The following is a 12,816-nucleotide window of genomic DNA, read 5'->3' on the forward strand; positions in this document are numbered from 1 at the left end:
CGGTGGTGCACACCTGCAATCCCAGCAGCGGGGGAAGCAGAGGCAGGTGGATCTCTGTGAGGTCCAGGCCAGCTGGTCTACAAAGCAAGTCCAAGACAACCAAGAAACACAAACAAATTCTGTCTCAAAGAACTAAAAAAAAAAGAAAAAAAAAAAACCCAAAGCAAAACAAAAACAAAAAACACCCAACAATAAAACAAAACCTTCCCCATCACAAGAGGCCTAGAACTTACTTAGTTTTTGGTGAGCAGCGGTAAAGTGTAACAATATATGAGAGTGCAACTGTGTGCCAAGTAGTTTCAGCACCTTAAATATACTCCTAAGGCCCTAGAAACTTATTGCATTTATATTGCACAGGTTAATAAGGAGAAATGTTCCTAACGAACAGCAACTTAAAAGTACACAAACTGGTTGATTAAATAAACAGAATGAGTTCATTGGCGACGAGCCTATAACGTACAAATGCAGGCTTATTGGAAGCGGCACAGGAGGGAGAAGGGAAGGGGGAGCGCCTGCTGGGGGTGGGGGTGGGGGAAGGGAAGGAGAGAGGGTAGGTAGGTGTGGGGGGGGGGAAGGAGGGGGAGGGAGGGGGGGGGCCCAGAACCAAAATGTCTGGCTTATATAGTGAATCTCTGTAAGAGGGTAAAACCTCAGCCTTAGGATTCTGCTCCAGTCAGCCTGCCTGTGATGTCATTGCTTCCCTGCCATGGGGGCGTGGCCCTGCCCAGGGCTATATAAAAGGACAAACCCTCCTGGTGTGTGGCCCCTCTCTCCCCACTCTCTACCCTCTTTCTTCTTACCCTCTTTCTCTTTTCCTCTGTCTCTGTCCCTCTTTGGGGTACCCCTCCCCTCTTTCCTTCTCCCCCATGCTCACTTAATAAACTTCATATAACATAAAATCTGATGCCTGGTACCTTATTGTCTTTTTATTGTAGGTAGAGGGCGGGCCATGTCAGGCACGCCCTGCAGCAGGACCTAACATCCCAGCCTTTTGTTGATAATATATGGGTAAGGGGCACAGAAATCTGGTCTTTTGACTGCTTTAGGCTGACAGTAGAACAGCATCAGGGGATCAAAAGGCTGAAACGCTGGCCAAGTCCAGGAAGAGCAGGCTGTTGTATTTGCTGGTCAGGATCTGTGAGACCATCTGTGGCTAAGAAACTGCAGGTCCAGCTGATGCAGTCTGTGAGGGTTAGGCTGGAGCACCTGCGTTCCGGAGGCAGCACCTGGCAGGATGCTGGAACGTACATATGTTAGGGGCAGAAGATAAAGTTAAGGAGTTTACATTTGAAACTTTTAGGCACACAGTCTTGGTAATTGGGGGAGGGGAGTCCCAAAACTTGGGAATGGGGGAGGAAACCCACCCTTGGAAATAGGAAATACTTATCTGAGTGTCGTTTGTAGATTCCAGTGGATCTCCTGAAGCTTACAAGAATCTTTTTAAGTTAGACAATTTTGAAAATTGGATTAATGTAAAGTCTAAATACAACAGTAGTATAGTGATGGAAAAGTATTCATATAACTTCACCAACCTTAACAGCTCCTCACGATCGAACACTTCTTAGATCCTCAGACCTTACACAAACATTGCTTTTGGTGCTAAAGTGGTGGCATTCCACGTGCTTTTTAAATCTTTAACACTCGCCCCCCTCGCCTTTTTCCGCCCCCCTTTCTTTATGTTTTGTTTTTTGCTCTCACCACCTTCGGTTTCTCCTGTTTGCCTAGTGGTAGGTGGTAAGTGAGAGCAAGGCCCGGGACCAGGTCCCCCAACATTTCACTTCTGAAGTTACAGTATGCGTTTGTGTTCGATCAGGCAATTGTAAAACCTGGCCCAGCACAACGACAGGAAATTGTTCCGCAACATCTAGAAAAGAGAAGCAACCCAGAGCCCCGGCAGACTCAGGCCACACTCCACCCAAATGAGGAGTCTGCGAGGGCGGGGAGATCCCGCTAAACTGAGCAGCCGACGCCCCGCCCACGGAAACGAGTCCTTCTCGGGAGGCCAATCCACAACCTTATGTAAATACAAACGGGGCGTGGTTACTGAGATGGCCCCCTCTGTGGGCGGAGCCACTCCGAAAGAAGAGGTGAGAACCGGGGACAGTACTGATTGGCTGGTACGGAGATGGGCGGGGCCTGAACGTAGACCCGCCTCGCCGAAGGGCGGTGCCTAAGTCAGGGCTTCTCGCCTAGGGACGTTGAGGAGTACGGAGCGCGGCGCCGCAGGCCCCAGAGGCGGAGCCGGAAGTGGGTCGCTGAGGTTCCCTACCTCTGCGTTCCCTGAGCAGGCGGTTCCCCGGGATCTGTTCCCGGTCCCCAAAGTCACAGCTTGGTTCTTGGAGACCAGAGACCTCAGCCGGGCGGGGCGGCGCGGGCCGGAAGGACGGCGTCCCGGCCTCGGCCATGGAGGCTCCCGCGCCGTCCCTCACGGAGGAGGACCTGACTGAAGTGAAGAAGGACGTGAGTAGCTCGGTCGGGCTGGGCGCAGCGGGGCGGGTGCGGGCGGAGGAAAGCGGAAACCCGGAACCGAGCGAGCAACGAGGAACTTCTGTCTCGGAAGAGCGCAAGGTCCGGGCACATCACGACCTGCCTGCATCCCGGGAGCTGGCTGGAAGTGACCCACCAGCGACCTAGGAGTCCACAGTTAATTCTGCCGGCGCCGGATTAAATGCTTCCTGCGTCCTGCCACCTCCCTTCTCGCCCGCGGCTCTCCATCCTGCGATACTCCACCCTACCCTACCCCACCCCCGCGGGAGCTGCCAGGCTATGGAGCCGTCCGAGGTCTCTGTGAAGAGCAGATTGCAGGACTAGGCTATGGTGCAGATAGGTGAAACAGGGGGGGCTGTGGAAAGCTCGCCAGCTGAAAGCACGACTTGGAATTCCCCTAGCAATCAAACGCCCACATATTTAAATGAAGGGGGCGCGCGCTGTTAGCACTTCTAGCTGAGTCTTGATTCCCAGGTAAACGTTGAAAATACTCAGCCGCTTCTGCTTAGACCACGCAAAACTGCACATACACCTTAAAACTTGAGAAAAATGACTTGAGGCATAATATGCTTCGCTTTTCTTTTCTTTTCCTTACGGCTTTTGCCAGGAAAAACAAAAACAACAAAAACCAGATGAACACCACTTAAATAATTTACCTGAACTCACCTTAAAAGCAGTAACTCGACCTTACTCGGCACCACAGTGCTTTTGAAAAATCGTCCTTGCAAACTTGACAGCAAGTTGTTGCCTCAGATTCCTTTTTTCCTCATACTTTACCTCTTGTGAGGTTTATTGCACTGCACCCATAATTACAACTGGCATGGTTCACTACCAGAAGGAAATGGCACGACTGGGGTTTGTGCGGTAGTTTTCGTGTTCAGTGGAGTTGGTAGGGCACCTACTGCACAGAAACCTTTACATTCTGCTTGAAACTAGGTCTTTGATAACGCTATAGCCTTAAGATACCAGTAAAACCATAAGGTATGGCGGCTGTGCTCCCAGTTGTATCAGTTTTGACTTTCCTGTAAGCAAGAGAATTACTTTTCATTTTATAGCTGGCAAAACAGAACAAGACCTGTCTGCCTATAGATACAATGGTTACTGCTTCATTGGTGTTATCCATTCTTACAGTTCCAGATTAGACCTGGACCGGATGTTCATGACCTTAGAAACTATGGATGAGCTTCAAAGTGTCTATAAAAAAAAGGTTTTTTCTTAGATACTTATCCTATTGTTTTTAAAACTGCTTATGACAAGCTTAAAAATGCGTCCACATCACTTGAACTTCTTTTCTCAACTCCAGGCTTTTATTCCCAAGTGTCTACCAGGACTCAAGTTTTAATACACAAACTTATTTTGTTTTTATTTGGTTTTAGAAAGAAATTTTCTCTGTGTAGCCTTGGGTGTCCTGGACTCACTCTGTAGACCAGGCTGGCCTCAAAGTCAGAGATCTGCCTGCCTCTGCCTCCTAAGTGCTAGGATTAAAGGCATATGTTTTCAAAACTTGAATTTTTAATTATCCTTCCTCCAAAACTGTGTGGCACTCTTTCTGCATTATCTCTCCTGATAGGTGGTAGGAAGTCGTTTATATGGGGCTCCATCTGCTTCAGGGTTTGCTTTCTGTGGCTTCTATTGCCTGTGGTCGGCCTTGTTCCAAAAATATTTAATGGAAATTTGGTATATTCTAATAGTACATGTTGAGCACTCTTCTAAGTACTATGGTAAAATCTTGTACCATCCCACTGCATCTGGCCAGGGGCATGAGTCACACCTTTCCCAGGGGTGTCATGCTGTGTGTGCTCCCTGCCCACTAGTCCTTTAGGAGCAGCAGTCTTGGCTATTAGATGAGGTTTTACGGTGGAAAGCTTGGGATGGGGTTGGTACCATGAGATTTCACACATCCATGGCGAGCCTTGGTGCATGTCCTCATGTTAATGGGGAGCACTGTTCTGCTGCTGATCCCCGGGACCCAACTTCAGAGCTCCGTTCCTTTTTCATCTGTTTCTGTAACATACCCTTTTTTGATCGAATTTGGTTCATTTTAACAAATAGAGATTCTTTGGTACTCTGATGTTGATAATGTAATTTGGTTCTAACAGTTAAGTTAGAAACTGAGATAAAATTTTGGCTTTAAAATACCTAATTTCTTGAGTGAAGTAAAATAGCCATAAAGTGATAATCTTGAAATATTGTAATAAAATTTTCACTCATCCAGAACACTGCATTCTGAAGTATAGAGTATACAGCTTTAAACAGAATATTCCTGGCTTTCTGCCATCTTTCTGGGCCATCACCATGGTGCACATGAATGTCCTGGCAGATGCTCTCAAGAGCATCAACAATGCTGAGAAGAGAGGCAAACGCCAGGTCCTCATCAGGCCATGCTCCAAAGACATCTTCTGGTTCCTAACTGTGATGGTGAAGCTTGGCTACATTGGTGACCACAGAGCTGGGAAAATCTTTGTGAACCTCACAGACAGACTGAACAAGTATGGATTTGATGTGCAACTCAAAGACCTAGAAAAATGGCAGAACAATCTGCTCACATCCCATCAGTTTGGCTTCATTGTACTGACAACCTCAGCTGGCATCGTGGACCATGAGGAAGCAAGGCAAAAACATACAGGAGGGAAAATCCTGGGATTGTTTTTCTAAAGATGTACAACATAAACAAAAAGCCTTCATGGATGATCCCCCCCATCAAAACAACAGCAACAACAACAGCAACAAATTCCCACTTCTGGCCTGCTTCAAACATACGTCATTAAAGCTAAAAAACACATATATCATTTATACATTTACATTAACAGAGCTGGGGAAGGAACATTTAAGGCAGAAAAGAATTTGACAGGGACCTAAAAGACAGCCAGGACCTTTGTAAGTTCAGAATATTGAAGGAAGGCAGAGGGTAACAAGGTGAAATGAGGAAGATGGGCTAAGTAAACTCATGAAGGGCTTTTTTTTTTTTTCCTTAGTAGAGACATGGTACGGAATAAATGGGGTTTTGTTTGGCTTTTAAAAGATCCTCCTATGGGCTGGAGAGATGGCTCAGTGGTTAAGAGCACTGACTGCTCTTCCAGAGGTCTGGAGTTCAATTCCCAGCAACCACATGGTGGCTCACAACCATCTGTAATGTCATATGGCACCCTCTTCTGGCCTGCAGGAGTATATGCAGGCAGAGCACTGTATACGTAATAATAAATAAAATAAAATAAAATAAAATAAAGATCCTTTTGCCTTTCCTGTGGGTCAGGGAGATGAGGGAAGGTGGAAAAGGCCATGAAAAGACTTGACTGTAAGTATTGAAAAGCAGTGATGGTTCAGATCAAGGTGAAGGCAGTAGACATGGATGAAACACAAGTTCAAGGTGCATTTTAAGAACATAGAAATAGCTGGGCGTGGTGGTGCATGCCTTTAATCACAGCAGTCAGGAGGCGGAGGCAGGCAGATTGCTGTGAGTTCAAGGACAGCCTAGTGTACGAAGGGAGTCCAGGGCAGCCAAGGATACACAGAGAAACCCTGTCTAGAAAAACCAAAAAAAGAAAAAGAAAAGAACATAGAAATGATGGGACTTGGTGGCAGACTGAAATTGACGAAGAGTTGGTCTGAAGATCAGAAGAGAGCTCTGACCTAGAGGCACAAGCATGCTGTTGGAAAAATTGAGAACTAGGAGATGAGGCGCTTGGAAGCTTTCAGGTGCTCTTCTGTGGTCCCCATCCGTGGGGATGCTAAGACAGAAGGGCCACAGGCTTGGGGCCATGCTGGGTTATGTAGCAAGGCCCCAGCGAGGGGATGAGGAATGTAGAGAAGTGCTATAGAAATCAAAAGAGAAGCACAGCAGTGTCCTGTTTGTTGAGAAAGGAAAATGTGTCTGGAGAAAGGAGTGATCAGCTGGGTCCCTGCTCTGAGAAGCCAACTTAAGACGAAGGTGGAAAGGATCTATGTCATTGGTGACTTGGGGGAAAGCATTGGGACACAGTGGGAATGTCTGGGGAAGCACTGGGAAATCAAATGAAAGAAGGAGGAGTCTGGTGCTGCAGGACAGGCGTGCCTAGCTTATCCCGGCTGCTGCAGGACAGGCGTGCCTAGCTTATCCTGGCTGTTAAAGTAAGGCTGGATGGCCAGCGACTCAGCCTTAAAAAATGCAGAGGAGCTTAGGGTGTGGGAAGAGAACACCAGACCTATAGCAGCATGAAACAGTGTCAGTCCTCAGCTGCAGGTGGAGGAAAAGCCCTGGGGTAGAGACTGCTGAATTAAGCTGGAGAGGTAAGCCAGAACCATATTGTCAAGAGTCTGGCCAGCATGGTCCCAAAGTCCTTGGTCACTGAACTTTTACTATGGATAAGAGACTGGGCTGAGCCTTCATACACACTCCCAGTTATTCTTCCTAGTCCTTGTTTTGTCAAGGGAGCCCCTAAGGTACAGTGGTTAAGTAATTTGCACCAGTTCTAACAATATGTTGCAGATTCAAAGACTAACAGAAGTTTATCTCGGTCCAGAGCCATGCTCTTAATTGTTTTTTAGATTTTTTTTTTTTAATGTGGGTGTTTTGACCCACATGAATGTATATATACCATGTGTGTCCCTGATGTCCACAGAGGGCAGAAGTTGGTGCCAGATCCCCTAGAACCAGAGTTGTGGGTCATTGGGAGCCATCATGTGGGTACTTGGAAGCAAACCCAAGTCCTCTGCAGGAATAGCAAGTGCTCCTAACCACTGAGCCATCTCTCCAGCCAAGCGCACTCAACTTAACTATTGTGCCATGGATCAAGAATATCCAATAAGTCATGGAAAGAACGCAATGTGGTATAAGTTAACAGTTCAAATTTCTACTTCCTGTTGAAAAAATGTAAAATATAATAGACGCGTGAAAGAGAGATTTGAAAAAGAGGAGGGAATTAGAAAATGCTATTTTTTCTGTTATCAGTTTATCTAGGAATTAAGGACCTGAGCTAGGGCAGTGCCAGGAGTAGTGCTGAAGTGATGGTGACTGGCAGGAGTGAAGGAGGAGAGTCGGGCTTGCAGGTTGTAGTGTAGTTGACTGGATGGTAGAGTCCAGGGGAGTTGAGAACAGGAGCTTGATAAGAAGGAAACTTAGTTGTGAACATGTTGAATTTGAAGGGTCTTGGAATGTCAAAGTGGAAAACATATTGATCCCAGATGTAAATTTGTGATTTGTCAGCATACATGGTAATAAAGACCAAAGGAGACGTTTTTCAAGTTCAAGTTTCAAATAGAACCTTTCATTCCACACACATAATGTATGCAGTACATTCAAAATACCTTCTGTACAGTCATTGTTGCAATTTTCTAATTTGCCTCCTTTGACCCCAGTTTTGGTTTCCCCTGGTCCTTTGTAAGTTTCTCTACTTATGCACATTTGGTGGCTGTTCCTCTGGGTTAGGACACACTCCTTCGCTTGTCGTGAAGTTCTTCCATGATCTAACTCCGGTGTTCCTTTCCAGCTTCATTCCTTTCCACCGTTGGAGGCACGTTGTGTAACTCGGCATCTTCCCTGCTGCTGTCCTCATCCTCTGTGAATTCTCCAGGTGCTGGAGGCAGTTGCTCACCTGAGCTTTCCTAGCTCCTGATCAGTGAGCAATCCTTCCTGTCTGAGCTGTACCACATGGTCTCACAATTACTGGCTTGTGTGTGCTGTGTATCCCCCAGCTAAACCAGGGGCCCTTTGTGCACAGTGTTAAAATCTTGTTCATCTCTTCATGTTCATGCTAGAAACTTACCCATGAGAAATTTGCTGTGTAGATAAGTAAATGTGCGTGGAAATTCAGACAAAACCTATAAGAAGCCTTCACAGGGGCAGCTTTCCTGTCATTAGTTACTAACTAGGCTCTACTGAGCTCTTCCGCTGCCTTGAGCTCATTATAAATGTGAGTCAGATCACTCACCATCGTCATTGTCCCTAAAGGACCGATCACCATGTACCATGTAATTGCTAAGCACTTTGCATATATTAATTTATTCCTTTGAACCGTCACATGAGGAAACAGGGTCAGAGGAGTTGAATAACTTGCCCAAAATCACATGTCCAGTAAACAGAGGCACAAATACACAGTGACTGGCATCAGAGTGTCACCATTTATTAAGACACACATGGACTTGATTTAAACATGACAGTGTGCGCATTAACATTAATTATCTGGTACTTCATTAATGTGTACATTTTTTTGGCTTATGTCTCAGTAAAAACTAATGAAAATTAAAGTTAAATACATAAAGACCAGCCTGAGCTGTCTTTCCGCAAGGTGGGGCTTTCGTCTGGCCTCCTTTGTCTTAGGTTCTCTCAGCACTCTCTGTTCTTCACGCTCCTCCCCACACATCCCTTCCTTCTCCGTCCATGAAGACTGACCCAGTGAGTTGTAAAGTGTTTCTAACTGGCCTCAAAGCAGAGACATATGGGCCCTTTGGGTGTGTTTTAATGGTTTCACACTGAGGTTACGAAATGATTACTAACACACATGAGAACATTGCAAATTGTGAGACTGTACACTAAGCTGCCCTGGTCCTAATTCTGAAATTCTTTACTTAGTAGTTACTAGAATGTACAGAAATGTGTTATAGTTTCACTCCTGAACTAGGTGACCCTCTGCAGACTCTTGCTTGTACAGGTCTCTCCTCAAAACAGCTGCGTGCTGGTTTTCAGATGGGAAGCTGAAACAGAACAGACTGAGGACTGCGTGAGGCCCACTGTATCTGCCAGGACAGCATCTTACTTAGCATGCGCTTTAAAGGGCCCAAGCCTCCTGCCTTCAGAACACTGCTGCATACCAGCTGAGACCCCTAACTAGGAACCAGTCACCTCAGGGATTTTCCTGCGTGTCACAAAGCAACACTGAAGCGTATTTTCTTTTGTCTCTTAGGCTTTAGAAAATTTACGGGTTTACCTGTGTGAGAAAATCATAGCTGAGAGACATTTTGATCATCTGCGTGCAAAAAAAATACTCAGCAGAGAGGACACGGAAGAAATTTCTTGCCGAACTTCAAGTAGGAAAAGGGCTGGGAAGTTGTTAGACTACTTACAGGAAAACCCCAAAGGGCTGGACACCCTCGTGGAATCCATTCGCAGGGAGAAAACCCAGAACTTCCTGATCCAGAAGATAACGGACGAAGTGCTGAAGCTACGGAATCTAAAGCTGGAGCATCTCAGAGGTGAGTGATGCTGGACCGCAAAGAAGTAGCCGTGCTTCTCAAGAGTCACGAGGGACCATTCTCCTCCCAAAGCTTAAGGGTCAGAATTATATTCAATTTCCATTTCTTACCAGCTACATTACCACGTCACAAAAGTGATACAAACTCAATCGGCTGTATTGTATTCACTTAACAATAATATTTGTAAAAGTTATTTCTAAAATATGATATAATCCTTTAAAAATAAACTCAGCAAACACCATTATATTACATTTTAAGAAAAGCTATGTGGCTTATGCCTGTATTGCTAGACTTAAGAATCTGAGACAGGAGGATTGATATAAGTTCAAGGCCAACCTGGGTTACATTGTGTGTTCTAGGTCAGCCTGGTATGTAGAGTGAGATCCTGTCCCAACACCAGAAGAACAATGTATGGGTGATGGATTCTAAGTTCAGCTCTGTTTTTCCTTGTGTTGATCATAAGCAGTGCTGGCACGTGCCTATAAGGACCCTGTGTAAAGTACACATGAATGAGTCTAAAGCCAGAAGAGTCAGTTTGTGAGAGACGTGGGAGCCGAGACTGGTCCAGGAGGGGCAGATCAGCTCCTCTTTCCCCTGCAGCCCAGGGCGCTGTGGTGGGATGCTGTGTAGATCCCCAGCCTGCCCCGCCCACCCCTTCCCGGTCTCCAGGGCAACAAGTTACATGTGCTTAGGGTACATGTGCTTAGGGTACATGTGCTGGCTGCTCTTGACCTCGTTGGAGATAGATGAGCAACTTACGGACCTGTCCATAAGAAACTGAAGTCTGGATGTCTTTGCTATGTGTCCCCTCCGTGAACTTCATAAGTACTGTCTGAGTCAGGACTGGTGGCACACAACTATAATAATTCCAGCACCTGGGGGCTTAGGCAGGAGGATTGTCATTTATGGGGTCAACCTGGACTACGCTCTAAGACCTTGTCTCAGAAAAACAGAGGGGGGAGGAGCACATCTAATATCGAAAAAATTAGAAAAGATGACACACAAATTCACTTTTAGACTTCATTGGTTTTACCCAGGGGCTAGCCCAGAGGTTCTTGTGCTTGTAGACAGCTGCGTTGACTGTTTGCTAAGTCTAGCAGTGTTGGTGTTCATCCTGTCATCCTGGTATTGACATCAGACCCCCAGGACGTGATAAACCTAGGAGAAGAAGGAAGCTTGTTTTTGCAAAGCAGGACAGTCTCTGTTGACTTGTAGTTCCCAGTCTGCACAGCCGTCCTGGAGTGCTAGCATGGCCGCCTGCTCACTGCCTGTTTCTCATCCCTAATAGTAACCCAGATGTGTCAGGTAAACTGCTAAGTCCCCTTAAGTTGAAACACCCTCGTACTCAAGAATCAGTAACTGCCATTGGCTTGTGAGATTTGAGGATACGCCTGTTTACGTTTCTGTTTCTATGGAGTAAGTTTTTTGTTTCTCTTGTTTTATGAGGTGGTTTTTTGTTTGTTTGTTTGTTGTCAGAATGCTAAAGAGTGCCTCTTTGATAAGAACAATAGTTGTAGCCAGCCAGGCATGGTGGCGCACGCCTTTAATCCCAGCACGCAGGGAGGCAGGGGCAAGTGGATTGCTGTGAATGTGAGGCCAGCCTGGTCTACAAAGCAAGTCCAAAGACATGCATGGCTATGCAGAGAAACCCTGTCTCTAAAACAAAACATCCCCTCCCCACCCCCCACCCCCCACCCCCCACCAAAAAGGTAGTTGTAGTCCTTGCGCTCAGAGCACTGAAGCAGGAAGATCTGCGTTCTAGGTCATGTGGGGCTGCTTAGCAAGTGCACAGCTAGCCTGGGCTGTGTGCTGAGACCCTCTCTAGGGAAAAAATGTACCCGTAAAAGTCACTTATTTATAAAGAATTGCAAGACCCTTTTTTTTTTTTTTTAAAGATTTACTTTTATGTGTCTCAAGCAGTTTGCCAGCCCTCGTTTGCCTGGTGCCTGCAGAGGCCAAAGGAGAGCACGGGATCCCCGGAGCTGTGGTTACAGTATGGTTGTGAGCCGCCATGTGGGTGCTGGGACCTGAACCACGTCACTGGGGAAGCTGTGCTCTTAACCTCTGAGCCATCTCTTGGCCCCTGGCCGCACCTCCCCACACCCAGATCCTTCAGTCATTTAATATGCAAGTGCTCATGGAGTGTGGCATTTAATTAGCTTCCTTGAGATAGTGACTTTAGCTGGAAAATGTAATCAGTAGTATTCTTACTGAGAAAAGAAGCAAGATCTGGGTTATGGTGACAGCATTCATAAAGTGCAGCTGAAACTGTAGTGCTGAGCATCAGGGCCACTGTAATCTCAGTTCTTAGGAGGTGGGAGTGGAGCCAGCCTTGGCTAAATAGTGGGTTATATGAGACCTTCCTCACACAAATTGTTCTCTTGTAACTACGGGGTGGGAGGGCTGTCTACGTTGGTTTCTTTCTCATTAGCTTCTGAATGTTTGTCGTAGGCCTGAGGTGTAGCAGCTGTGAGCCCTTTGCTGCTGGAGCCACCACCAACTTGTCTAGGTCCAACTCAGACGAAAGTAATTTTGCTGAAAGCCAGAGAGCATCCAGTGTCATGTACCACCCGGAAGGGGAGTCCAGCACTGCTCCCTTCTTCTCCACTGAGTCTGGCCTGAATTTGCCAGTCCTGGAAGTTGGCAGAACTGAAAACAGCAGCTTCTCTTCAGCCTCGCTTCCTCGACCTGGGGACCCCGGGGCTCCCCCTCTGCCCCCAGAGCTCCGGCTAGAAGACGGTGGAACTTGTGGAAACTCAAGTGAGATGTTTCTCCCCTTGCGGTCACGTGCTCTTTCACGCCAGTGACTAGTTTTTAATAGTGATTAATCTTTTTATAGACACCTCTGTAACAGCTCACTCAGGTTTGATTTGTGCCTTTTAAATCACAGTTAAATTACATTCTCTGTAAATAGGCTTGTTAGAGCAAAGCACACTTCAGGGGCAACGTGCTGTAAATCATGGTGGTCATGTGCTTTTCAATATTGTCCTTTTCTGCTATTTTTTAGGTGTTTTACAATTTTGAAATGTTGGTATTATAAGACTAATTTTATCAGGATATTTCTCAATTTCAGAAATCAACTCATAGGCTGCGAATAATGTTTCCTAGCACATATATGCTACAAATGTTCAGTCTGGCTGTACATTTAGCAGAAAGCTGTTC

The 12,816-nt window shown here is 46.3% G+C and overlaps 1 protein-coding gene across 1 annotated transcript; it reads left to right on the forward strand.

Moving 5' to 3' along the window:
• Positions 1 to 2,222: 2,222 nt before the first annotated feature.
• Positions 2,223 to 12,478, forward strand: Bcl10 (BCL10 immune signaling adaptor). The gene is made up of 3 exons (XM_051165862.1): positions 2,223 to 2,460; positions 9,366 to 9,654; positions 12,106 to 12,478. Exons 1-3 carry the CDS (start codon positions 2,404 to 2,406, stop codon positions 12,459 to 12,461), a joined length of 702 nt encoding a protein of 233 aa, XP_051021819.1. The 5' UTR covers positions 2,223 to 2,403; the 3' UTR covers positions 12,462 to 12,478.
• Positions 12,479 to 12,816: the final 338 nt, after the last annotated feature.

The sequence above is a fragment of the Acomys russatus genome, chromosome 23 (genome assembly GCF_903995435.1).
Source record: "Acomys russatus chromosome 23, mAcoRus1.1, whole genome shotgun sequence".
In the NCBI taxonomy this organism is placed as follows: domain Eukaryota; kingdom Metazoa; phylum Chordata; class Mammalia; order Rodentia; family Muridae; genus Acomys; species Acomys russatus.